The sequence below is a fragment of the Enhydra lutris genome, unplaced genomic scaffold, assembly GCF_002288905.1.
Source record: "Enhydra lutris kenyoni isolate GAN:26980312 unplaced genomic scaffold, ASM228890v2 scaffoldscaffold27, whole genome shotgun sequence".
NCBI lineage: Eukaryota > Metazoa > Chordata > Mammalia > Carnivora > Mustelidae > Enhydra > Enhydra lutris.
In genome coordinates this window covers 1,903,798-1,931,317 of record NW_019154111.1, presented here as the reverse complement: position 1 = coordinate 1,931,317, position 27,520 = coordinate 1,903,798, and the positions used below count along the sequence as shown (strand labels likewise).

At 46.1% G+C, this 27,520-nt stretch overlaps 1 protein-coding gene across 1 annotated transcript; it reads right to left on the bottom strand.

The window, feature by feature from the left end:
- Positions 1 to 26,700, bottom strand: LOC111152063 (transient receptor potential cation channel subfamily V member 5). The gene is made up of 15 exons (XM_022510347.1): positions 26,573 to 26,700; positions 24,253 to 24,350; positions 23,966 to 24,088; positions 23,348 to 23,485; positions 22,961 to 23,059; positions 22,640 to 22,815; positions 22,107 to 22,253; positions 19,765 to 19,977; positions 7,172 to 7,258; positions 6,997 to 7,073; positions 6,585 to 6,750; positions 6,315 to 6,381; positions 4,088 to 4,356; positions 1,007 to 1,113; positions 1 to 304 (listed from the first exon to the last, which is right to left on the bottom strand). Exons 1-15 carry the CDS (start codon positions 26,698 to 26,700, stop codon positions 1 to 3), a joined length of 2,199 nt encoding a protein of 732 aa, XP_022366055.1.
- Between the last annotated feature and the right edge of the window lie 820 nt (positions 26,701 to 27,520).

Here is a 27,520-nt window from a genome sequence, read left to right as displayed (position 1 = left end):
TCATAAATGATAGATATTGTCCTCTCCATCCCCCTCACCAAGGTCCAGCCCAAGATTCACATGTCCCAGGGTGTTGCGACGAAGGATCTCCCAGCCCCGGTGGCTGCTGCTGTGAGATGTGGTCCGGGACAGGGAGGGGGTGGGTGGTGCCAGAGAGGCTCTGGCTAGGGTCCCACTTTCAGTCGCCGAAACAGAGGGTTGTTTCTCAGTAAGCTGCTCTTGTCCATCCTCTTTGTCTGAGCCCTTGAAAGCTTCCACGTAGCGAAGTACTCGCAAAGGATTTTGATCGTGGTGGTTCTCAACTCTGAGGAGGGCAAAGGGAAGGGACTCAGTTGAGGTGAAGAGAAAAGGACTATGATGAGAAAGAGAGGTAGAAAGAATGCACAGAGGAAACAGGACCAAGAGGACGGGGAAGGAAAGGACCAGAGTCCCAGGATCAAATGAATGGAAGTACAGTAGAATGGAGGGTAAAGTGGGATAGAGACCAAAGAGGTAAGCAGTCAGGATTTGGAAAGTAGTGGGACATGTGTGTGTGTGTGTGTGTGTGTGTGTGTGTGTGTGTGTGTGTGTTTAGTAGGGAACATGAAAGAGAAAAAGGAGAGCATGGGAAGAACCATGGTCAGGAGCTGAAGGTCGAATATGGAGAAGGTTAGCTTCAAGGCAAGAATATACTAGAAATGGGGGTCAGGTAGGAACAAAATAGAATGAGTTGGGTAGCCCATGCCCACATCTGAGCATGGACACATACACAGCCACACACACATTACTGCCCTGATGTACTCACAACCTGGCATCAGCTATTAGCGGTCTTGTCACCCTCCTCATCAGCTCCACCCACTTCCCCTAAACAGGCTAATGCAGTCTCACTTTATAGAGTGATGACATCTCCTTTTGGTCCAATTTGGGATCTCAGTAATGAAAAGATGTGTGATAAATGTGGAACTGGTCACCCTATTCCCACGGCCTCACACTTGTTGGCACTTTACATATATACACTGTCACTCACCGCAGGAACCAGCGGTCTCCCAGCCCATACTGGTACCCGCAGATCCCAGAGCGAGGCCACAGGAACCGAGGCAGCTTCCTCTCCAGCATCACTGTGGTAGCCACCACCTGGGAGGAGTAAGAGGTAGAGGAAACTCAGAAAGAGTCATGATGTTTCAGGGGACACTGGAAGCCACTGACATAGGTACCAAAGAAGAACCTGTCAGATGAGAATACCAGAGATTGGAGAGATGACAGTCATTTAGCCATGCCCTAGCCTGTGCCAGGCATCATGCTCATCATCCATCATAAAAGGAGAGAGAAAATATTTTATGGGCATTTTTAATAAAACCATGACCCTTATATTACTATTCACATTCATAGAAAATGAGCCACTCCAAACTAATTTCATTTGCTTTTTCATAGGAAAGCCATAGACTAGCTATCTTGATTTAAATGAAATGATTAAATAGAATCTCTATGATGGTAGAGATGAAACAATGCTGCTAATGTTCAGAGAATTTACAGCAAATTATATACCCGTATCCTACAAAGAAAAAGAGTGGGTTAATGACTGTAAACTTGTCAGGGAAAATTCCAGTGGCATATCACATATTCTGTCCTTTGACCAGCCCTCATTAATTACTTAGATGAAACATAGAAGACAAGCTTATCAAATATGCCTGTGACACAAAACTGGGAGGGATATATAATATGTGAGGTGACAGAAGCAATATAAAAATGATCTCATCAGACTGGAATGCTGGTCAAAAATCAAAAATGTGAAATTTAATAGAACCAAATATAAGGTCCTACACATTTATGTTTAAGACAAAGGATCTGTATAACTACAGGAAAATGGCAAAGGGGCTTTACTAATTAAGTTGCATAACAAAGATACAAGAGTTCTAGTTGATCATGATCTTGATAAAGGCAAATTGTATATTTGCTAAAACACCTGGCTCAATTTGAGGTTCCATTTATAGTGTCCAAAGCAAGGAAAGGCATGACCCCTTTTTATACTGCATTCCTCCAATCCTATCAGGACCACTCTAGTTTTGAAAGGACCATGATTTTGGTTAGTTGAAGGCACCAGCAATCATTAAAGTAGCCCAATTCCCCATGTCATGTTCTTCCACTTGATTTTCTTAGTCGCACCAAGTTTCCTACAACCTCAGGAATTTTAATCATTTGTTCCCTTTCCCTATAGCACTCTTCTTCTTTATCTTGAAAAGGACATTTATGTGTCCTGTGGTGCCATAAGTCAGCCCCTTGTTCTGGTAACAGAACCCCTTTCTCTTAGAGCATTGCCCCTTTACCACTTTGTCCATCAGTTAGGGTAGACTGGACTACACACAGGCCTGGCTAATTAGTCTATTCTCCCCTAAACTCCAGCACCACCATCACCACTCACCAGTCCTTGGCCTTAACCTCAAATTCAGGGATGTGCTTATGGAACTTAGACCGGATGGAACTAAGTTGCAGTGAGATGGAGCTTACACTGGATTCTCATGGGAAAGATGCTCTCTAAGGGGTTACATATTGTACAGCATCAGGAAGCACACAGATTACTACAGGAAAGGGGCCCTTGGAATTGTGCAGTGCAGAACATCTACTCATTCCTTTGGGAGTTTAGAGCTTCTAGAAGACATCTCACCAACATGATGGGAGAGAGTGACTTAGCAGAGTCTGGATAGGAGAGCAGAACATAGAAACTAATGTCATGTGGGAAATGGAGATACAGCTCTGGCCAGATACGCCTAGAGCTGGTTTAGTACTTTAAACTTTCCAGTTATGAGGACCAATACAGCCTCCCCCCAATGCCTTTTTTTTTTTTTCAAGTCTATTTGAGTTTGGTTTTCTGTCCCTGTAGCCAAGAGTCCTGAATGATACAACCCCTAACCTTCATCTCTTTCTCTCATATTCTTAACTGGCTAATTCTTACCCAGGTTTAGGGGCTCGTCTTAAATGCTACTCCATCAGGAAAGCATTTCCTAACTTTCCCATCAGACTGCTCTGTTGCATCCTGTTCTTAGTATCTTCTACTTCTCTTTGACACTTTTACTACTGTAATTGTACAGGCTTCCAGGAAGTCCATCGTTTAATGGCCATCTTCGGAACCAGACTGTAGGCTCCATGAAGACACAGATGACATCTGTGTTCAGCTGGTGTCCCCAGCTCCTAGATATTTCTCAACATATAACAGGCTCTAAGTAATTATTATTAAATGAATGGAAAGTCTGAGGGGATAAATGATGGTTTTATTCAAATGTCTGAATGGTGTTCATACAGAAAATATGTTCTGTGTTGTATGAGAAGAAAAGGCTGGGCCCAAAGAATGGAACTGTAGAAAGATAGGTTTAAGCTCAATGCAACATAAACATTTCTAGTAACAAAGACTTTTGAAATAAGACTAGACCTCTCCTCCTCCCAATGGTTATCCAAAACCATGTGATAATAAGATCCTAATCAGCAGTAAAGAATATATTAAATGACCTTTTTACCAATGAATAATTTATCTCTGGCTAGGAGCTCAACCAGAGGACCACTAAAGATATTTCCAACTCTAAAATTGTATTATTCTCAATGATATAAAGAAAAAATCATAGAGAAACAGGGAGAAAAATAGAAGATAAGGTCCAAATTAAAAATTAGAATATATAGGAGCATCTGGCTGGCTCAATCAGTAAAGCATAAGATGCAACTCTTAATCTCAGGGTTGTGAGTTTAAGCCCCAAGTTGGGTATAGAGATTGCTTAAAAAATAAAAAAAAAAAAAGAACTTTAAAAAATAACTAAACTTAAAAATTAAAAACTAGAATATATAAGAATAAGACATTTTCTAGTTCTTACTAGCCCCAAGGTTGACTATTAGACCTACTTTCCCCCTATGACCAATACTTCAGCTCTCGGGTATTGAACCACTCCTATCATACTATTTTACCCTCCTTTTGTCTCTTCCTCTACCAAATATATCTTTGTGGCGGTGATAACCCCACTGGACTATTCTGTGACTCTCCTAAGAGTCATCTATCATAGCATATCCCACTTTGATTTTTCTCTCCGTACTCTTCCCCTAGTAAGACTAACACTAATAAACTCACCTGGGCCCTCCAGAGCTCGTCCCGCTCATGGGCCACCCGCCAGTGTGTGTCACCCATCATGGCGATGAATAGGTTGAGCATAAGCAGTGTGGCGATGATGGTGAAGGCAAAGTAGACAATGCCAAACATGAAGGGCAAGTTCACTTCGTAGTTGGCAGGCCCATCAATGACGGTGAGGAAAAGCTCAAAGGTGCTGAACAGTGCCATGGGATAGTCATAGAATTGCCCCAGATTGGCTGGGTCCTCTGTCTGGAAAATGACATAGAACGCTGCTCCGCCCAGGAAGTGGGCATGGAGGTGGGGAAACAGGGAGTTATCACAATAAGTATGGGCCTAGTCATATCTCCACATACTTACACACTTGCAGACACACAGATAAGCCCATAAGTGTACATATGTGACTGTATACATGTAAGTCATATTCTACATGTGGATCTGGCAAACCCTGAGATGTCAGATAACCAAGTTCATCACTCTGGACAATGGTAATACTCAGTCATTTAGCAAAATGTGTATATAAAGTATGTGCGTGTATTATAAATATACACATCTATGTAGTGAGAAGCAGTTAGGTGACTTACTACATACACACAAAATAAGTCACCTAACTGCTTTTCATATCTTAGAAAATAGAATATTTAAAAGATGATTGGTTACAAGAATGCCTGGAATCTCCAACAATTTCAAAGAATTGACATATGAAATGACTAAAAGAAAAGCACCTATAAAAAAAAATCTCAGTGACCTTTAAATAACCACCCATCGATATTTTGGACAGACTATCCTCAGGGGACCATTCCATGTCATCATGTAGATTCCCTGGGTGATCTTGGACCCTCATGGAGAAGGTTTCCCTGCTCAGTGTGTAGCCTGCTGGATAATACTGCACATCCTGTACTACGGTATTAGAACCTTTAAAAGATTCCTGTCTGTATGGGGAACTGAAATATAAACTAAAGGATCTCAAGAATGGAAATAGGGTCTATGACAAAGCATCAAAAAGCAAGTACAACAACTGAGAAGAGATGGTTTAGGAGATTCTGGGTATAGGACATCTACAGAAAGCTTCTCCATCATCATGGCCTCGTTCTGTAGTCACCAAGTCATGATACCATATACTATATGCAACATATGCATACTATGTAACTACACACACATGTTGTGAACAGTAATTTATGAAGTGTGCAGATGGGGTGGAGAGTGAGGGAGAAGGAATACAGAAGGAGTACTCCAAATAGGCAGACTACCACAGTTTTACCCATTCCTAGCTCAGATCTTGGGGTATTTTTTTAGTCTACTATTTGGTGGAAATCCCTGTTAAATGGGAATTCTTAGGATAAGAATAGTGCCCTTTGTACTAAAAGCCATGGTCTTTTAGAATTGGGGGGGGGGATGTCTTCAAATACTGCCTAGGACATCCTCTTGTCTCATAGATGTTTAGTTGTAGATGTTAGAGACTGGATTTGAGTTGCCAATCTTACTGCTCTTCCATCCTCTTAGCACCTTTCCCTAAGAACTTTCTCCTACTTGTTCACCACGCTCACCCTCCCTCACCTCCCTCACCCAACAGACACTGGCTGTTATTTTCTGACTATGCTCCTCTCTCTACCCTGATGCTCCCCCTCTGCCCCCACCAGTGGCTTGGGCTGAGACTGAGACCTAGCTCATTCTTTCTTTAAACTCTCTTTACAACTATTTTTCTTCTGTTTTCCTCCCTCATTCTCAAACTTTCTAGAATCTCTTTTGGCACCTCCTCCTTGAATTCTTTCTTTTTCTCTCTTCTTCCTCTTCTCCTTTTCACACATAGGAAGAAAAAAAGTATGTTTTGTGTTACTGAATTCTTTCTTTCTTCTTCTGAAGTATAAACATAGAGGAGTTGAATATTGCACTGTCTCTGTTTGCCCACATAGTTTTCTGAGATCTGCAACTGGCCAGTCTTTCCTGCTTAATGGCCCTTTCTCTCCAAAGCTTTTCTTCTATCTCTTCTTTAAAGATCTTGCAGAGCAGTTAGTCAACATGAATGTTATTGGTCAGAGCACATGGTTTCCCTTCTAAGCCAACCTGAGTGACCCTGATCCTATGGATATGAGTGTACTTTTTTAGTCAGTTTCTACCGGGGTTGGGGGGATGATCAAAACAGAGTACAAATGAGAACTGAGCAAGAGTGAGCCAACTTTCTGAAGAACTGGACTCCATGACCTAGTAGAAGAGGGGAGAGTGCTCTTACCTGAGGCAAATCCCAGAATAACCACAGCCATTAGCCAGCAGAAACGCATGAGGTCTCCAAAAATCATCTACAGGAAACGGAAGGGAAGGGAAGGTGGAGTGGCCCTTCTCCACCTGTCTCTCTGCAGCCATCCTGCTAGACTTAAGGCCCCCTAGCTCCACCAGATTCACTCAGAGCAGCATTTTGCTTTCCTGTTTGCTCTGACTTCCTCCCTCTGTCTAGAAATGTCCTATGGCTGAAGCCAGAGGAAGCTTTGGGGAAAGCACTGACCTTCTGGATCATGATGCTGAAGGGACCAAGCATCTGGAATCCTCGAGCGAAGTACATAACACTGCACCAGCCCAGCACCAGGGCAATGGACATGGGCACCATCTCTCCATTCATGTTGGAGAGCCGCATCACCATGGTCACCAGCACCATGCAGGCATAGATAATGCTGGGGGCGGGGGGCAGAGAACAATGAGTGAGAGAGGAAAAATTCTTGGTCCCCTCTAGCATGATGAAAACTTGGGGTAGTACCCCCACAGGCTTAGTCCTTATATCCAAAATACACATACGAGCTCGCTGGAGAGAAATCCCTGAAGGTGAGGGTCAACTGAGCTCTAGGTCCCAGAGAGTAAGTGGGAGACCTGGAACAATTCTGGCAAGGGAAGGCAGGAGACCGAAAGGAAGGGACACTTACATGATGACATGGAATGGTCCCCCGAGGATAGTCTGTCCAAAATATCGAGAAGCACCAACCCTAAAGATGTCTGGGATCTAGGAAGAGGCCAGTAAAACAAAAGGACAATGTGGACTGCTGCTCAATCTGGGACCCCAGATGGATGGCCTCAGCTTGGACCTTGATGGTACCTCACCTCTAGGAGCAAGATGATCACAGCCCCCATGATGGTCACCAACTCCCCCACCAGACGGATTTTATCCTGCTGAGTCACATAGGCCTCCTGTGGGAGTAGATCAGGGTAAGCACTTTTTGATGGATTAAGAGTCAAATCTTTTTTGGGCAAGTGGTCTAAAGCAACTGAAGTCTGTCTCGGATAAAGAAAAGCTCCCATTACCACCATCACACCTCCCAACCCCCACTATTATATTTGTTATCGTGGCTAACTCTGTGATCAGGGCATTAGTCTATGTATCCAAGGTTTAATATGTGTTGTACATGCTAATAACGGGAGCTATCCCCTAGTGAATCACTATAATATATATGGTGAGCAGTAATTTATGATGTGTGTACCAAGGGGCTGAGATCACATTTCAGAGCATTAAGTCGAGAAAGCTAAACCAACAGGAAGAAGTATTAGTGGTTTGGGATGGTTTCAACTATGCTGAAAGTCCAGCTTTTCCAATCTCATTGTGGTCCTTGGAAGATTGACTAGGCTGTAAACATATCACAGAACTCAGATTCCAGAATGGACCCAGAACCAACAAATTTTAGCAAAACCTTGAATAAGCCACCAAATCTCTCGGTGTCTGAGGTTTCTCATCTGTAAAATGGAAACTTGAATGCTTCACCTTCCAGTATTATTGTGGAGATCATATTAGGTGATGTATCTGGATGTAGTTTATAAACCAGAAAGCACCATAGATGTATTAATTGTAGTTTCATTATGATTTGGCAACAGAAAAAAATGTCAGAAAAAAGGGTTAGAGATACTGAATGGGTTTTAGTTTTGGAAGGGTCGAAAACTTAACTTTAGTTAAGTTTTATCCTTATCCCTATCCTTTATCCTAGCCTTATCCTGAGCAGTGGGTATAGAAGATATAGCCCTAAGGTCAAGGCAAAAGAAGACCATCCTCCTTATGTGCAAGTGATTTCACAGTGAAAGTCTTACAACATTGCACATATACAGTGACAGAATTCTACAATGATGATCCTTAACTTTTTTTGGAGTTATGAGTCCATTGGAGAGTATCATTAAGACTGTGGACACTTTTACCAGAAAAATGTGTTCATATATATGTAATCCCCCTCATGAAATTGTACAAATAACTTCAACACATTCAGGTATGCTTTACACTTCGAGGAACTCCCTTCTCTAAGGTCACCTCTCTGAGTGGTGCCCCAAGAAAAGAGTTGAGAGTCCCTGGCTCCAGTAGGAAAGTTGATGATCTAAGCTAGGAAGGATGTGATCCCTCATTAGGCATAAGGAATGCTAATCATCTCTGCTCTGCTGATAAACTGGAACCTCTAAGCATCCCTCAGCAGGGTGCTTGGAGAATGTATTCACTGGTCCAGCGAGAGGCACAGCTTTGAAATAAGAAGAGATGCTATGTGGTAGGAGGTGATCAATGATATAAAGAAGGTACCACCAGGAGCCCCATGGTTGCTCAGAAAGTGACAGCTCCAAAGCAGCCAAGAATATAGCCTTCATGGAAGAGTAGGACCAGACTTACCAGCAGAGGGTGGAAATGTTTCAGGTAAATCCAAGGGACCAAGAGAGATCAGAAAAAGAGCTGGTGTCTATGTTCCTGTTAAACAATGTGATCTAACCACCTGTGGCTAGACTTTGGTGACTTTGTTGTTGTTGTTTAAAGAATTGATATTCTCTTGACAAACTGGTCAATTTTTTTTTTAAAGATGTTATTTATTTATTTGACAGAGAGAGATCACAAGTAGACGGAGAGGCAGGCAGAGAGAGAGGGAAGCAGGCTTCCTGCCGAGCAGAGAGCCCAATGTGGGACTCGATCCCAGGACCCCGAGATCATGACCTGAGCCGAAGGCAGCGGCTTAACCCACTGAGCCACCCAGGCACCCCCAAACTGGTCAATTTTATGTTATCATCTAATGGACAATTTCCCTTTTGCCTTGCTTCCAAGAAGGCTCTGAGGGTGCTTGTTTGTTCTGTTCTCTTTTGTTTTTGTTTTTTATACTCAGGTCTAACTGAATTCCCCCACCTCTGTCCTGATATTCAATTCATGAACCTTGTTCTTTTTCTTTATTTTAATGTTCCTATAGCATCTCTCTTTAGTTGTAAAACATTCCAACTCCTTTTGAGGTCAGGTAGTGAGTAGGATAAATAATAAGTACATTAACTATAGAAATAAAATAATGGCATTTGTGCCAAATATGTGTCTGTACAAAAATTTTGAATTCTTTTTACTAGTTTGTATCTTGGTTAAATATGTCTGGAAAACTGCCACCAACCTTTCTTTCTTGGCTCAACTAAGTAAAGGAACTGCACAAGTTGGCTCTGCGCGTTTTGGAGGGAATCACAGTGCCCCTAGAGGACAGTGGGAGATGGGCATCGGCTAGTCCCTCAGGAGATGAAAAGGTGAAACTCCCAACCCATGGAGACAGTTCGGGACAGTTTTGGTCACCACACTCTTCTTCTGGGGCTTCCCCTCACCTCCACACCTCTGCTTGTTTAACAGATTCCTTTACAAGTAGGAGTTCTGGGGTGCCTGAATTACATGGTTAAGAGACAAACTTTAGGTTTTAGCTCAGGTCCTGATCTCAGGATGGGGAGATCAAGCCCCACTATGGGGCTTCTGTGCTCAGCAGGGAATCTGTTTGAGATTCTCTCTTTCCCTCTCCCTCTGTCCCCCACCCCAACCCTTCATTCTCTCTCTCTCAAATAAAACAAAAACAAACCAAGTAGGAGTTCTGCACAAGTTCACCAGTGAGTAACAGGTGTCCCAAGCTTTGTCACAGCTCCACCTGGGATCTGACTGCCCTAAAGTAGCTGCCTCCACACCTCTCCAAAGTCCTCTCCCCTAAACCAGGCCAGACAGTGCCACAGTCTCCTGTGGGCCCCCTTCCTCACTGCTGTCCAAGGTCACCACACAAGACCTTCACATAGGGGTTTTGTCTTTAATTGCTCTCTCTAGAAAGTAAAAAGTAATATATATGTGTGAAAATCGCAATAAAAATAATGGCAATTCATACAACTCAATAGCACAAAATAACAAACAATCTAATTAAAAACTGATTAGAGGAACTTAATAAATATTTTTCCAAAGACATATAAAGTTGCTCGACATCACCAATGACCAGGGAAATGCTAATCAAAACCAAAATGATATTATCACCTCACACCTGATAGAATATCATCAAAAAAAAAAAAAAAACCAGGAGATAACAATTTGGTGAAGATGTAGAGAAAGGGAACTCTTACGCACTGTAGGAATGCAAATTGGTACAGCCACCATGGAAAACAGTATGGAGGTTCCTCACAAAATTAAAAACATAACCGCTATATGATCCAGAAATTCCACTTCTAGGCGTACACCCAGAAAAAATAAAAACAGGATCTTGAAGAGATATCTGCACTCCAATATTCATTGTAGCAGTATTCATAATAGCCGATATGGAAACAACCTAAGTGACCATCAATGGATGAATGGATAAAAAAAACATGGTATACATATACACAATAAAATATTATTCAGCCACAAGAAAAGAAGGAAATGCTGCCATTTGTGACAACATAGATGGATCTTAAGGGCATTATCTTAAGTAAAATAAGCCCAACACAGAAAAACAAAAACTCCACGTGGTATCACTTATATGTGGAACCAAAAAAAAAAAGTCAAAATCCTAGAAACAGAGAATAGAAAAGTGGTTGGCAGGGACTGTGGAGTGGAAGAAATAGGGAGAAGTTGGTAAAAAGGTATACACTTTTAAAGCTATAAGATGAATAAGACTTAAGAACCTATCATACAACATGACTACGGTTGATTACTACACTGTATTATACAACTGAAATTGCGCCTGGGTGGCTCAGACAGTTTAGAGTCTGACTTTTGGTTTTGGCTCAGGGTCATGAGATCAAGCCCTGCATGGGGCTCTGCCTTCAGTAGGGAGTTTGCATGAGGTTCTCTCTCTCCCTCTGCCCTTCCGCTTGCACTCTCTCTCTCTCTAAAATAAATAAATAAATCTTTAAACAAATTTTCTAAGAGAGTAGAATTTAATTGCTCTCATCAAAAACTAACAAAGAAAATAAATATGTGAGGTGATGAGTGTGTTAATGAACTAGATGGTGGGAACCCTTTCACATTGTACACGTACTCCAAGTTACTGCAATGTATACCTTAGGTATCACGCAATTTTCTTAGTTAGTTATACCTCAATAAAGATGAAAAAATAATGGAACCATTGGGCTTTTAGAACACTTTGCTTTTCTTTCGGTTTTAAGGGGGAATTCTAGTGTTTCACACTTATATGTATAAGGTCGACTCTCAATTTGGAATAGGTAACTTTTCGAAGTTGAGATTTTCATGTTTAAAAAATGGACAGGAGCACTGAATTTTGATGAATGATTTATTGATGTCTATTGAACTGATAATAAGAATTCTCCCTTCATTAACCGACTCCATTAGTTAAGCCCTAAACTCAAGCTGGCAATGAGCTTTCCTTTGAATTTCCGAGAATTTTATTCTCTGGAGATTGAATTCAAAATTTTCTGTCTAACATGAAAAAGTGCTCCACATCACTCGGCATCAGGGAAATACAAATCAAAACCACAGTGAGATGCCACCTCACACCAGTCAGAATGGCTAAAATTAATCAGTCATGAAATGACAGATGTTGGCAAGGATGCAGAGAAAGGGGAACCCTCCTACATTTTCGGTGGGAAAGCAAGCTGGTGCAGCCACTCTGGAAAACAGTGTGGAGGTTCCTCAAAAAGTTGAAAATAGGGCTACCCTAGGACCCAGCAATTCACACTACTGGGTATTTACCGTGAAGATACAAATGTAGTGGGGCACCTGGGTGGCTCAGGGTAAGCCGCTGCCTTCGGCTTAGGTCATGATCCCAGGGTCCTGGGATCAAGTCCCGCATCGGGCTCTCTGCTCAGCGGGGAACCTGCTTCTCTTTCTGCCTCTCCCTGCCGCTCTGTCTGCTTGTGATCTCTCTCTCTCTCTAACAAATAAATAAATAAAATCTTAAAAAAAAAAGAGATACAAATGTAGTGATCCAAAGGGGCACATGCACCCGAATGTTCACAGCAGCAATGTCCACAATAGCCAAACTATGGAAAGAACCTAGATGTCCATCAACAGATGAATGGATAAAGAAGATGTGATACACACACACACACACAATGGAATATTATGCAGCCATAAAAAAAGTTGAAATCTTGCCATTTGCAACACCATGGATGGAACTAGAGGGTATTATGTTAAGCGAAATAAGTCAATCAGAAAAAGACAATTATCATATGATCTCTCTGATATAAGGAATTTCAGAGGCAGGGCAGGGGTTCATGGAGGGAAGGGAGGGAAAATTGAAACAAGATGGGACCAGGAAGGGAGACAAGCCAAAAGAGACTCTTAATCTCAGGAAACAAGCTGAGGGTTCCTGGAGGGGAGGGCGGCGGGAGAGATAAGATGGCTGGGTGATGGACATTGGGGAGGGTATGTGCTATGGTGAGTGTTGTGAATTGTGTAAGAATGATGATTCACAGACCTGTACCCTGGAAACAAATAATACATTATGTGTTAATTTTTTAAAAAAAGATTTTCGGTCTATATTGAGAAGCTGATCCACAGCTTTCGGGATTTGTGGTCTTCATAAAATGAAAACCATTTTATGAAGATCAGGTCATGTTTGACAAAGTAAAATAGAAGACACACTCATTCTTGAGGCCCTGTTCATTCAGTCTCCCAGTTCTCTCTCAAACACTACCCTTTCCCTCAATTCACAGCACTTCTCCCTTAATGCAAACCCATGGCATCTGTCATCTGGTTTACCATGAAGCCATTTCTCTCATTTGGCCCACTCCCACCATGCTTCTGGACTGGTCTTTCTAAAATGCAAATGTCATGACATGGCATCCCTGTTCACTACATTTCCTTGTTGCCTTAAGTCTTCAGAATAGAAGTGAAAGGGAGAGGGGTGCTGGGGTCACTCAGTCAGTGAAGCATTAACTCTTGGTGTGGGCTCCAGCCCGACGTTGGGCTCTGCGCTGAGTAGGGAGTCTGCGGGAGATTCTCTTTCCCTCTGCCTCTCCCCTTGCTTGTATGCTCTCTCTCTTTCTCTCTCTCAATCTCTCTCTCAGATAGATAGAGAGATAAATAAATAAATAAATAAATAAATTCTTTTAAAAAAGAAATGGAGGGAAGATGTGAATGGAGGGTGCTCTAAGGTCTTTATCATAGCAGAAATCCCATTGATAATGTCTAAATTGAATTAATGAATAAAGACAGAAGCATATTGTTCAGCAGGGTGGCGATAACAACAGGAATGAAAAGCTTAAAGAGGTAAAACCTGGTTGCCTTCATGGAATAAGACATATGTCAGGAGGGGCCGGCCCCCATGCTCTTCATTATGCCTGCCCTCTGATTTTTAAATCATGTGCCTATATTCTTTTAATTAGAAGTGCCACTGGGAGGTGTGAATTTAGAAAAAAATAAGATCTGTACTACCATACATCGTGATGTACAGAACCCTTGCTGGTCTGGTTCCTCCTCTGTGTCCCCATGTTCTGTGTGATGCTCTAGCCACACTGAACTATTGGGGTTCTTGGGTGTTAATCCAGGCCTTTTTGTGGACTCTGCCCTCTTCTTAAAATGCCCTCCTTCATCATAGTTCCTGGCTCACCTTAAGCCTTAAAAGTCAGGTGATAGCACTCCTCCTAGGGCTCCTCTCCCGCTGCTCCACCCCAGCTCAGGGGTTCTCCCCTAGGCACCTGGCATCACTCTGCTTACAGACCTTACCCAGCACACTATAATTATCAGGGTACTCCATGCCTCACCTGTAATCTCAGAGCTCCCTAAGAGCAGGAGCATCGCACTCCTTTTCAGCCACAACGCACAGCGCACCATGTAGAGGATGCTCTATTCGTTGGAAAGAAGGAAGGAGGGAGAGGATGGAGTAAGCAGGCAGGTGCAGATGAGCATGATCTGAGAGTTGCAGAAGGGAGATAAAGATGGAATCAGGAAGAGGGACTGGGGAAACCCATCCGGAAGCAAATGGGGAGAAGGTCACAAAGAATTAGGCTTTTCCAGGATTTTGAGATTTGTAGCTCAAGGTCACCTAAGAGGGCCTGGCTAATAATGCACTGAGAAAATACTCTACTCCACTCCTCTAAAAATAAATGTCTCTCATTAATGACTGGAATTCTTTACATCATCATATGCTTGGAATTTCAGTTGTCAACAACCAAATCCCCCGAGGAGGCTGATCATTCTTACTTCATGGAAGTGAGCCTAATGACCTTGCTCTCATTTACCAGCTGGCTGAGCTCACTGCCTTGAAGGAAATGCCCAGAGTGGGTGGGCATAGCAGAGTCAGAGTCACCTGCACCATGCGGAGAAGGGCAGAGAGCGTGAGCAACCCAGAGGAAGTGGGAAGACAGCAGAAATAATGCTCAATCTCCAGTCCTAGACCTTCTTTTCCTCCCCAAGACCCCAACTTGCAAAGGAAGTTCCCAGAAAAAGTCCTGCTGGGTCGTAATGAGGGGCTACTCTGATCCTCTAGAGTGTGCAGGGGTTCCTAACCAGAGCTGCCCCTAACCCTTGGTGTCCCCCATCCAGACAGTGAGAGATGAGGTATAGCTAGACAAAGTGGAGCATGTGGCAGGCCCCAGGGGGCCCTCAAAGCCTGGAGACATGAGTTTCTCACACAATGGGACCACAGAGAAAGAAGACTGGGACCCAGCACATCTCTCCGGAGAGACAAATGGCCTAGCTCAGTGGTTAAAGGCAAAGTTCTTAAGTGAAGCAGATCAAAATCCTGGTCCCAGGGCTGCCCTTACCAGCTGAGTGTCTTTGCCAAAGTACTTAACCTCTCCTGACCTCAGATTTATCGTCTTTAAAATGGTGATACTTTTCCTTAGTAATTAGGTTATCTATGTGGATTAAATGATATAAGGCTTTGTCATCCAAAATGCGGCCCACGGAATCAAAACATCAGCATCCCCTGTAGCTAGTTGGAGATCTCGGGTTCCACTGGAGCTTTATTGTCAGAATCTGCATTTTAATCAGCTCCCACAAGCACTGGTAAATGCGTGTCAAGTGCACAAAGCAAGCACTTAGCACATGTTATTTTTACCTACCAGCCTCCCTATTTCTGTTCATCTCTTTTCCTCTTTAATTTGCTGTGCTTGTCCCCAATAAGGTGCTTAGGATTCCTGAACCATGTTGTGCAGAGCTGGCTATCAGTTGGGTTTTCAAATAGCTGCGGTGTTTTGGGTTGTTCAGAGCTTGTGAGGAATAATGATGTGTAGACAAATCAATCCCACTGACCATGACAGTGGGAGGACAACTTTTTTTTTTTTTTTTTTGCCCAAAGCAAATATTTAATAAATGATTCCTGAATTATTCAGTTTGTTTGCTGCTTTCGTAGTTATTCTTAGCACAGTGTTCTTTCTATTCCTTTTTAAAATTTTAATTTTAAAAATTAAAAAATAACTATAGTTAATATACAGCATTAAGTTAGTTTCAGGAGTACAATACAGTGATTCGACAATTCCATACATCACTCAGGGTCCACTGAGATAAGTAAGTGTACTCTGTATCCCTCTCATGTATTTCACCCATCCTCTCTGATAATCGTGTTTGTTTTCCATTGTTAAGAGTGGGGTTTTGTTTGTTGTTGTTGTTGTCTCTTTTCTTTCCTTTGTTTGTTTTGTTTCTTAAATTCCACATGTAAGTGAAATCCTATGGTATTTGTCTCTCTAACTGACTTATCTCACTTAGCATTATACTCTCTAGTTCCATCCATGTCCTTGCAAATGGCAGGATGTCATTCATTTAAATGAATGGAAACCTATGAGTCATTCCCGTCACAGTCCGCTCACTTCTCTGCTGATCTAATTCATTGTGCCATAGCATTGCCAAACCCCGCCCCCAGCACATCCCTAGGCCAACCCACCATTATCTCTTGCTTGCTGAACCATAACAGCCTCTTAACTGGTCTCCCCACATCCACCCTGGTGTCCTCAAATCTGCTCTCCACCTTACAAACAGAGACGCTTTTCTAAATCAAAGGTCTTGTTAAGTCCCTCCCCTATTTAAAATCCTTCTGAGCTTCCCATTACCTTTGGCATAGAAAGTAAAATCTTCAAGATGGCCTGCAAGGTCCTTCATGATTTGAGCAGGGTCTGCCTGGACAACCTCATCTGGCAGCTCCCGCCCCGCCCAGCTCCTGTGCTCTAGCTCTTCTTTTGGTTCTCAGATGTTGGCAACGTTCTTCCTAAGGCAGGGTTTTTTTGGGTGCATGCTTACTGCCTAGGACTAACTCTGCACCTTTAACGGGTGTGCAGCTCTTGGCTTACCTAACTCTCATAATATCCTGTCTTTTTTCTTGTCGTACGAAACCATAATGTGAATTGTAACAATCACAGGTCGTGATGAAATTTCTATTCATTCACTTAACATCAACCAGTCTGTAGACTCCAGAAGGGCAGAGATCATGTGTGTTTTGCTCAGACCGTGATAAATTCCTAATGCCTACAACAATGTCCAGGCTCTACAGGCTCTCCATGATTATTTACTTAATGAACAAATTAGTGAAATGCTTTTGGGAAAAGGGCAGGAGAGAGATCGAAGAAGTCTTCAGGAGACAAAGAGGAACTTCAATGAGAGAGCAATGCCCTCTTGCTGAAGAACACATCAGGAAACTAAAAGATCAGAGGGATTGACTTAAGACTGGAAAGTTGTAGATGAATAGGTCTCAGAAACAGAAGCCAGTAAGTAGTTCTCAACCCCAGGTGAATATTAGGATCACTCAAAGAGTTCTTAAAAATACCATTGACGGGGGGCCTCATCTTCACATATTCTGATTTATTAGAAACCAATATTGTTACCATCTTCCCATCTTGGTTAAAATCCACTGATCTAGTAAGAGGTAGGATCTATGCAAGGTCGAACAACTACTTCAGAGTTAGGATTAAAACCCAAGCCGCTCGACTCCTATACTTGGCGCCTTCTGCTCGTCTGGAAACCCAAGAGAACTAGCATTACAGTGTATGTCGTTCTGCCTAAACCAAGTAGACATTGAATGGAGGTAGGAAATTAACTCAATTAATTGAGTTCTTGGGAAACTCTGGAAATGCACAACTTTTATAGCTGAACAATGAGGCATCTTAGAGTGCAGTAACCCCCAAAGATATCTCGAAAACTGGACAGAGACATTCACTCCATCCTCATTTCTGTCTGCTTCTGTGTCATTTGCACCACCACATACAGACAGATGAGTTTTTCCTCTCAGTTTAACTGTCCTGAGAAGGTGATGCTGGGCTGCTCTCGTGGATCCCATGAGATCCACAGGGGAAATCCGTCAGTGACTGAGAGCCTTGCGTGCACAGATTTATTGTATAATTGGATAGTAATGTATTCATTTGTCTAAGATAAAGCTCCATGGACTAACCAACATGTCAACAATTACATTAATCAAATCAAGACATTATTGGTGCATTTTCATTTTTCTAAGACTCTTAAGTAATGGAAAGCAAAAAAAAAAAAAAAGAAAAGAAAGAGAGAGAGGGAAGGCTGGAGGGAGGGAGAGAGAGAACTTCCTATTATTAACAAGCCTGGTACATTGAGAAAGCAGGATCTTTCAGACCATGGTGATAAATTTAGGAGTCCCTGATATTATCCAGATGGGCTTACTAATGAGTAAGAGGACACAGATAAACCAGAAACCCATCAAGGAGGAACATGAAACAATAGGGACCTTCCATTGTTGGTCTTCGCTACCTGAACCCCTTACAGAAGCATTCTTAATCTCTGAGCCCCTCTCTCCCACCAAGAAAGGAACATTTCAAAGTTAAGAGTCTTCTATTTGGCCTAAAGAATCTATTATCTAGGTGGAAGACAAAAGGGTAAAGATGATAAGAGTGGGGAGGAAAGAAGAGGAAAGAAAAAAAGAGGGAGTGGGAGGTGTTCTCAGCTATAATTATGCTCCACTTAGTCCTGTGGTAAGGGGGGAGGGATCTTCTAACTAGAGACCATCTGGATCAAAGGAAGAGATTAGTCCTGTGCCAAAGAGAAAGGGGGCACATAGAGAAGACTCCAAGTAATCAATTGTTCAGCATCACATAACTCTTAGGCCAGAATGCTATCTACATTCTAAATCCAGAAAAATCCCCACGTAAGCCTGGAACTAAGGAGGACCGGGAAAACAAGACATCTGATAAATAGGGTCTAGAATGTTGGGAAAGCCCATCTGCCCTCAACTCATTCATGTGTATACGTTTTCCCCATTTCTAGTCCCTTGCCTACCCCACTGGGCCATGTCCTCAAAATCCTTATTTCCCCCTCTGTGGGTTCCATGTTGGGGCCAACCCTCATGCCCACTTTGAGATGCATGGGACACAACCTCCCCAGCTCATGGGTGCCCACTCTAACAAGGCAGCCCCACCACACTCAGGATAGTCCTCTCCAGGGAGCACAGTCGACTCGGTCAGAGACTGGCTCTGGATCCATGAGCACAATGAATATATACTGAGAAGTGGTTAAGAAGCAAGAGAGATGGAGTGTCTTGCCCTACTCTGGGGTTCGGTGAGGCTTTAGTCTGCTGCTTCTCTGTGCCTCCTACTAACCTGACTCAGAGTTTTTCTCGTTGACTGAGCAAATGGCTTATGTTCTCCTTCTGACCCAAATGATCCCTCTTCCTAGCTTAGGCTGCGTCATACCTGTGGCTGGCCCAGGCTGCATACAACATAAACCTCCAGTCACCTAGCTCTTACTTACCCGGAAAAATTCTTTCTTCCTCTGTCTTTTGCTTCCTGCCCATATATGTGCACACATTTTTGGCTATTTCAGGTCAGCAGGACAACAATTTTGGTTACCCATGAACAGGAAACCAATGCAATGCAGCCATACTTGCTGACTACATATGCTTGGGAGCACTCACTAGAATCTACTCATTCTGTTTCCCATGAAGGAGAGTTTGCTCCCTTCAACAGCCAACTCTCAGAGCTCCTCTAGACCTCTACTGAGCCATCCTCACCTCCCTGGGTCTCTGAAGGACACTACAGAATGGTAAGCCCACAGGTGTCAATGGAACCTCAAAAATTATTTACTGCAACCTGCTACTTAATCCAGGCACCCTCCTTCAGCAGATCAGGCAGGTGGTCAGACAGAGAACACATTATTGTCAACAACCTTATATTGACAGCATACAGAAGAGAACGTAGGCTAGGGGGGATGTCTGTGTTGCCCTCGCACACCAGAAATTGACTCAGAAATGTACCTGGAGCACAGTTTTCCTCCTTTAGAACAACAGACTTTGCAAATTATAAGAAGTTGACAAGTGTATGGTGTTTGTAATACCAAGTGTTCTTTCAGGGTTAGTGAGAAAAACTATGGCTCCTTGGACAAGTGCGCTTTTGCTTATTGGGTCACCTTTTTGGTCTCCTATCTCATGCCTAATTTGTGTCTGGGAGATCAGGAGCCTGCAGCTGCTGGAGCCCAGTGCATAGTGCCTTTCCCAGGTTCCCCTCTGCTCTCCAGCACCAGCATCCCCTGCTACCACTCCCTTCCATCCCCTTCGAAGAGGCATCACCTGCAGTAGTTTCTGTTGGAGGACGGTATTATCCCGGGGGTCTGTGCGGTTGCCCATGCGGAACTTGAGGGGGCGGTAGATGCAGCAGGTGGTGAAGCAGATCATATACAGGGTGTACAAGGCACCCAGAGTGTAGAAGTACCGCCGCCCATATTTCTTCCACTTGAAGCTCACCAGCTGCTTCACCGGGGTCTGCTCCAGGATCTGACGAGCCTGGCATGGAAGCAGAGTACAGATGGGGGTGGCCAGCCCAGTGAGGCAGGCAGGATTTCCCACCGGGTCCCAGAGGGCCAGGCTCTAACTGCGCTATCATCTTTCATTCAGTTAGCCAGCCATTTCATTTTCAGACAACTAGAAAATTTCCACTTTATGCTGAGCCTCATGTGAGTGCTGCAGGGGAACTATCATAGAAGTAAAACAAGGCATTCGAGCACCAGTGAATTTTGAGGGATGAGTAGTACTTAGTGGAATGAAGAAGGGGGAGCTTGAGAAGATCCTTCCATGAAGTAGCAGCAGTTACCAAGGCAGGGAGGTGAGAGAGTCATCTGCAAATGAAAGCCGGGGGTGTCTGGGGACATGAGAGGACCCATAGGGAGTGGCAGGCAGGAGTTATAAGGGGTGACACAGATAAGAGACAGACCATTGCACATTGTGAATGTCATAGTCAGGAGTTTGAATGATCTTTCTGAATGCAATGGGGAGCGTTGGGGGCACAAGCAAGGAAGCAGTCACATTTGCTCTGGAAGTGTTGTGGACCAGAGAGGTGCAATAAAGGCACAGGGGTTGGATGTGGCAATAATCTAAGCCCCCAGGGTGGGCTGGGACTCTGATGTAAGTACATGGTAAGAGGTTAAGCACAAATGAGAGAGAGGGACAGAAGGGATAAGGCATCTGAGAAAGAAAGAAAAGTCTAATTCAAAGCAGAGCTGGAGGAATTAACCATTAGCAAAAAGAATTCTTTTCCACTGAACCTAGAGGGAAGAAGAGGAAGTGGGTTATTTTCTGATGAGTTTGGCAGCTCAGGGCAGGAAGGAAGCAGCTCCAGCCAGAGAGCCTGTTTTTGCCATAATGTGGGACTCTGGTCTTCTGGTGGAGCTAAAGGAGAGAGCTGGGAGGGATGTAAACGGGGCTCGGAATTTTGAGGGAAGGGCAAAGTAGTTGATCAAGGCAAGAATAAAACTTGGAGAACACAGAACTCGCTGAAACTGGGGACCTGGGATTTCTGTTGGCATTGTTCATGCAGAGGGATTGGGGTTATTTTTTTAATTTATTTTCTTACTTACTTATTTATTTGACATAGCGAGAGAGAGAGAGAGAGAGAGAGAGAGAGAGCATAAGTAGAGGAGTGGCAGGCAGAGGCAGATGGAGAAACAGACTCCCTGCTGAGTAGAGAGCCCAATGCGGGGCTCGATCTCAGGACCCTGGGATCATGACTTGAGCCAAAGCCAGATGCTTAACCGACTGAGCCACCCAGGCACCACTAAGAGATTGGGGTTCAATTCCTAAAAAATCCTGCTTGAAGTTTGTTTCCAGGAATATTCTGCAAGCAAAATCACACAAATAGGCCTTTCAGGTTTTCTTCTATCTGTCACTACTAACAACTATCCAAGATTTACAGTCCTAGAGGGGTTCTTAGGATTGTCATATCACAGATAAACAACAGAAATTATATCTTGTCACCATTTTGGAGGTTCCTGAGGGCTTGAAGCATCTTCTCCTCTCTACGAGAGTCTTCGACAAATTTTCCTTTCCCACCTATTAACTCAATTCAGTCCTATCTGAATAGTACTGCTGTTTCCCCCTCCCTGGAAAGCTTTCTTATTCTTCACCTTTCTGGTGATTTGAAACTCCCCGTTGAAGACTCAGCTCAAGCCCTTCCTCTGTGACATCTTCTGTGGCCCATCCAGGACAAGTAACTTGACATCCATTTTGCTGCCACTGTGCATAATCCAGACCCCTCTAATGGCATAAGTGGTACCCACTGCAGTTACTAAGGACAGTGACCGGAATTTGAGTAGCAGACTGACAGGAACTGAGATTTATTTCTGTAGTCTCAGTTCCTTCTACAGCAGCTGGGACTCAGAAGGTGCTCAATGTAGAATGAATGATAGGAAGTGACTTCCATTTGGAGAGGTCCTCAATTAAAACAATAGTATGACAAACATAAGCAGAGGGGCTGGAGATGGGCAGAGGGAAAATGCAGTTAGACTGGAAGGCCCCATGGTTCTGTTCTCATGCTCAACTATTAAAAGGCAGGGAAGTATCTGGAGCTCAGGATCTAAGGAAACGGACAGGCTTTGCTTGGGTATTTGACAGCCCCAGGTCCATGGTGGCATCCATACCTCTCGCTTCTTGGAGGAAACCACGAGCTCGAGAAAGGACACATCCTCCCCCCAGGAGTCGATCTCCGTGAGGTCATAGAGAGTGGAGGTCAGCGGCCCGTACGTCCACTGGATGTGCTTCCGCTTCTGCATCAGGTGCTGGAACATCTGGGGGGACACAGCGGTGAGTCAGAGGGTCAGCGTGAGGAGCGGCCACGGGAACCACACCTCCCAGAGGGCTGCGGTGGGCTCCTGGGCACTAACGGGCAGTCCGCGAGCTCCACGCCTCTGCTGCGTGAACCTCCTTTGGTTTCTGCTTCTCCCTCTTTCCCACCAACCCTCTCAAGATCGCAAAGAAGAGGACAGGCCAAGAGAACTGCACTTGGGGTCACCAGAGCAGATATTCTAGAGTGCCCTTCTCCAAGCTCCGGATCAGGGAAACCTGGGGCCGAGCATTTAGCCACGGAGTTGGGAGTAAGAGACAGCGCCCTGTGGGGGGCTTGGGAGGAAGGGTCTTTAGAAAGAGGCCACAGGGCCCGGGGAGCGTCCCTCACCACAGTGTTGCCCTCCACGCCGGCCAGCTTGAAGGGGGTGAGGCCCTGGTGATTGGGCACGAGGTCCAGGGACTGCAGGTGGTCCCTGCGCCCATCGTAGGACAGCAGCAGGTTGTACATTTGGCAGGCAAAGGTCTTGTTGGGCTGGAGGATGAGGATGTGCAACACGGTGTTTCCTGCGGGGGACACAGGTGTCGCATGGCCATTGCACCGAAGGCCCTGCTATTCCCCTGCTCACCCCGAGACAGGCCTGGGGGCTGTCCAGGTCCCTGCCCTCACAGCCCCCAGCATCCCAGCTCCCCTCCTCGCCCCAGCTCTTACCCAGGGAGTCCTGGGCCCGGATGTCAGCTCCATGCTCAATGAGCAGCCGCACGATCTCCTCACTGCCCACGCAGGCAGCAAAAGACAAAGGGTGCTCCCCTGTGGACACAGAGGGCTCCGTGGCATGAGTGCCCGATGGGATGGGCAGTGTCCCTGAGCGACTGCCTTCTTCCCCCCACATCTGAGCTCTGGGCTTGGTGACACTTGTCAGCAGAACCAGAGGCAGGGATGGAGCAAGTGCCATGGGGAGAACTGGCTCTGGCCTTAAGCCCTCTAAGCCTGACCCCTTCCAGCTTTCCCGGGGCTGAATCCCCCCTCAGCCCCCATCCCTTGGCTCTTGCCCATCTCCCCACGCCCCTTTCCTCCCAGCCCTGGCCCTGCTCCCACCAAAGTAGATGAGGTTGCGGGGGCTGCGGCGGAAAGCTTTGCCTGTCGCTCTTGCAGAGACGCTGGCCCCGTGGGCAAGCAGGGCTCGCACCAAGTTCACGTTCTGGTTCACGATGGCTATGTGCAGTGCAGTCTGACCTGGCCAGAGAGAACACTCAGTCATGGGGTCTGTCCCCAGGATCCTGCGGGGACACAGCATCCCACTGGCAGACAGGAGGTCTCTGACAGGTCCTGGCATAGATTTCTGTCCTTGGCTCACCATGGTGGCCTGGGACTGCAGGCGATTAGTCCCATAGGCTGTCTACCTCACTGTCCTCACCTCTTGATTATTGTGGGTAGGGTGTACATATGACCACTCTAATGTTGCTATGAGAAAAAGAAACAGAGTTTTGTCCTTCAGGAAACATGAGAGGTGTTGAAAGGAAATAAGGAATGGCTGAAGAAAGTCACGGATGCTAAAGGCCAAGACCAGGACTTCTACATTCCTTCCAACTCAAGAGCAACCCTCCTAAACCCTCTGTCTCTCCTTCCCTGCCCCTCCTTCAGAGGCCCAGGTTAAGAGGTGACATTGGCGCCTCCCGTCCTGTCTCCAACTTGAATTACTATGCAGCTCCTCACCTACAAATGGCTCACACAAGGTGGGCTCCTTGACCAGCTCCGGGGCAGCCTCTACCAGCACCATGGCGGCTTCGAGATTGTCATAGAGTGCCGCTATATGAAGGGCTGTCTCCCCCAGGGCTCCTGTGGCAGAGTAAGATGGGGTGTCAGGGACTGCTGGGGCCTCTGGAGGAAGGGGCTCCAGCTGGAGGTACTCTCCACCACCCCCTGCAGACCTCCTCAGCGTCTGGGGGTCAGGCGGGCAGGCGCTTCTGGCCCTCCTCCTGTCACCCCAAGCCACGTCCCACCTCTCTGCCGGAAGTCACAGTTTCGGTCCAGCAGAAGCTTCTTCAGGACACACAGGTCATTTTCCTTGGCTGCCTGGAGCAGAGGAAACTCTTGGATCCTGGGAGCAGATGAACATGGGTCAGGTGGAAGCAGAATCACAGAGAGGCCAACAGCAGAGAGAGGATCAGAGATGTTTTCTACGTGGAACGGACAGGAGTCAAATAAGGTGTGCAGTGACACGCTGGAAAGAATTATTTGCTGGGGTCTAGCTGAGGGTCAGACTGGGATGAGCCTGGCTCCGGGCTCCCCCTGTGGTTGCATCATTGCCAGCTTTTCCCGGGGCGGGGGGGGGGGGTAGAGGGAGGGGGTGTTACTTAAGCCTTAGGTGGGTGGGAAAGTCTGTGGAGGGCAGAAGGCCTGAGCAGCTGAGCAGGTGGCCCTAGTGACACTGACAGGAAGCCATCAGGCCTGGACTGTCTGAATCCATCTAGGCTGAGTAAATATTTTCACCCCTGCTCCCAGGCCTGCTGAACCGGCTCTCCTTGGGCAAGGGGAACTCTGAGAGACCAGAGGGGCAGAGAGGCCAAGGTGGGCCAATTGTTGGGACTTGGGAAATTTACAAGCTGCCAAAATTCCAAATAACCCTCTGGGCCGCTGACATACATATCCCTGCTGTCGGTGGGCAGGGAGAGATCTGGAGAGGAGTGCAGACTGTCTAGTCCTTCTGTGTTTTACCCCATTCCTGACGGAGGAGGAGCATAGCCTCAGGCTTCTCTGGGAACAGAAGCGTGTGGAGATATCCAACCTAAGGTGTCTCTTGTCAATTAATCTTTGTTCCTCCCCTGCCTCGAAGAACCAAATGAGAGATAAAACTGAAGCCCATCCTGCTGGGCAAGCGCATGTGGGCTCCCAAGCTGAACACAAGGCAGGTGAGGGTCATGAGGGAGAGATGAAAGGCAGACAAACAGACTGACCAGCGCTTCCCATGATGTCCCCAAGCCCCCAGATCCTCACATCCCATTGCCCTGTGAGCCAGAGGAAGAACATTTTTACTTAAAGAAGAAGCTTTTTATCTTAAGGTAGAGCTCAAGTCTGTCAGTTAGAAAAGTGCTCTCAGGAGGGACCAGCAGAGTACGGGCCAGCCCCCCTCCCATCTCACCCAGTGGGAGTCCGCCCAGCTCAGGGCAACCAGGGCTAGGGTTCCAGAGTTCACCTCTTCTTCTGGGGGCAGCACACACAGCCCTAGCAGCCAGGCCTCTAGCCCACCACCATCTGCAGAGGAGAGGAGAACGCAGCTCTCTCTCCAAGACCGCCCTACTCTCACCCAGAAGTTTGAAGGGAGGTGGGGAGGCCAAAGTTCCCTCCCAGGGGCTGGGGTGGGGGTTGGTGAGCAAGCAGAGAGCCTTTCCCAAATGCGGGCGGAGACTGTCACCAGGGCCAGCTGCACAATTTGTGAGGCCCAGGGCCAAATGAAAATGCAGGACTCCTATTTCAAAAATGAAGCATTTCGAGTTGACTACAGCAGCTCATTAAACCAAGGGGTCCTGTGCCACTAACACTGGAGAGACCGCCCGCACAGGAAGCCAGCCCTAGCCAGACCACAGACCTGCTACTGTCAGCTCACTGAACCCCTAGGCAGCTCTCTGATGGGAGACCAGTTCCCCAAATGCTCTGAGGCAGAGGCCCACCTGCAGGATGGGTCCCGGCCCTGGCCACTTGTCCATGAAATGATCTGTCCCCAGGTGTACCAGCCCCACCTGACCTGAAGGCGTCCCAGGAGCAGGTACAGGCCTCATTCAATCTCTGTGTCCTCGGGATATGGCCTGGACACGGTAGACTCCTCAATAAAAAGTAGATAAGCTTGAGTTTCCCTTATCAGTTGGTCAGCTCCAGATGAAATGCAAAACAGAGCTCTCCTCCCCTCGCACACAGTCAACTTTCATTCATACTGATGGGAATTCCTCACTCTTTCTCCAGGGGACAAGTCTTCCCCAACCTGTAGGATCTCATGCCTCCCCCCAATAACTTGTTCTCTATCAGCCTGCACCTTCCTACCTCCCCAGTCGGTCTTTTTTGGTCCGGTCCTTTTCTGTCTCCCGCACCCGTCCACCACCAGGTGGGCAGGTTAGAACTGTGGTGTCATTTTGTCCCTGGCTTGGAATCTACGTTGAGTCCCCTCCCGTCCTGCCCACGAAAAGAGGCAGCTGGGGTTTGTAACGAGTGGGCTGGGTCACAGCCCAGTGCCTGGCATTGCATTCCAGGTTGCTCGAAGACCCCGAGTGGATCAGAGGACCCTGAGGTTGGGGAGGGGTGGGGGGCAGCGTGACTAAGGCAGCCTACCTCTTCTGTTGCAGCATGTGGGCCTCGTCCACATGCTGATCCCAGTCCGGCTCTCTGACCAGCCAGGAGGCCAGAAGTTTCTGGAGTTGGACCCAGGGTCCCTCTGTCTTAGGTGGAGGAGCCCCCATATCTTCTCCTTTCAGGCACTGGCAGGTTAGGGAATGTGGTAAAAGGAGCCAGTCTGGGACTCCTTAACTGAGGAGGAGGCGGAGTCTGTTTGGGGTTGGGACTGAGAGAGAGTATCTCCAGTGTGACTTGTGTATGCAGCATGCTGCTTGTGGGTGGGGTGTGTGTGTGTGTACACATGCGCACGCCTGCACACACTGAGGGTACTCGGGGGCCTTGTCAGGAGAAAGCAGCTTCACCTGGAGGAGGAGGAGCTCTTTCTCCAGAGCCCCTAGGGCACAGAACCCAAGAGCTGGGAGGGGTGAAGGGAGGAAATTCCATTCCTGGCAGTGGGCTGGGGCTGAAGCTGAGACAGGGGAAAGTGAGGGAAGGTGAGGCAGTAGAAAATAGAGGGGAAGCAAGGATGGAGCCCAGAAGGTGGGCCCCACAAGCAAGGTGAGCGCTTAGTGGGATACAGGACAGTAGGAAAGTGAAGCCTACCAGCTCAGCAGTCAGGCAGGTCCTGGTTTGAATTCAGATCAATTAGGCCAGCTTTCTGGGCCTCAGTTTTCTAATCTGTAGAATTGGGTTAATTATTGTGCTGTCTCATGGAGTCCCTTAAAGCATGATCGGAAAAGCTCAGGGACGGTTGGTTCTCCTTCCCCAGATAGGCTCCAAGCCCTGAGGTGCTGCTTCTCTGTGTTGTGGTTGTCTCTGTCCTCAACCCTACAGCCAGCCTCCCAGAGACTTCCTGGCTACCCTCCTTTGTCTTCCCTCACAGCTTCTACCTAGTAGAGTAGGGCCCAGAGGTAGAACCATAAGAGCTGAGCCACAGTGGTGGAT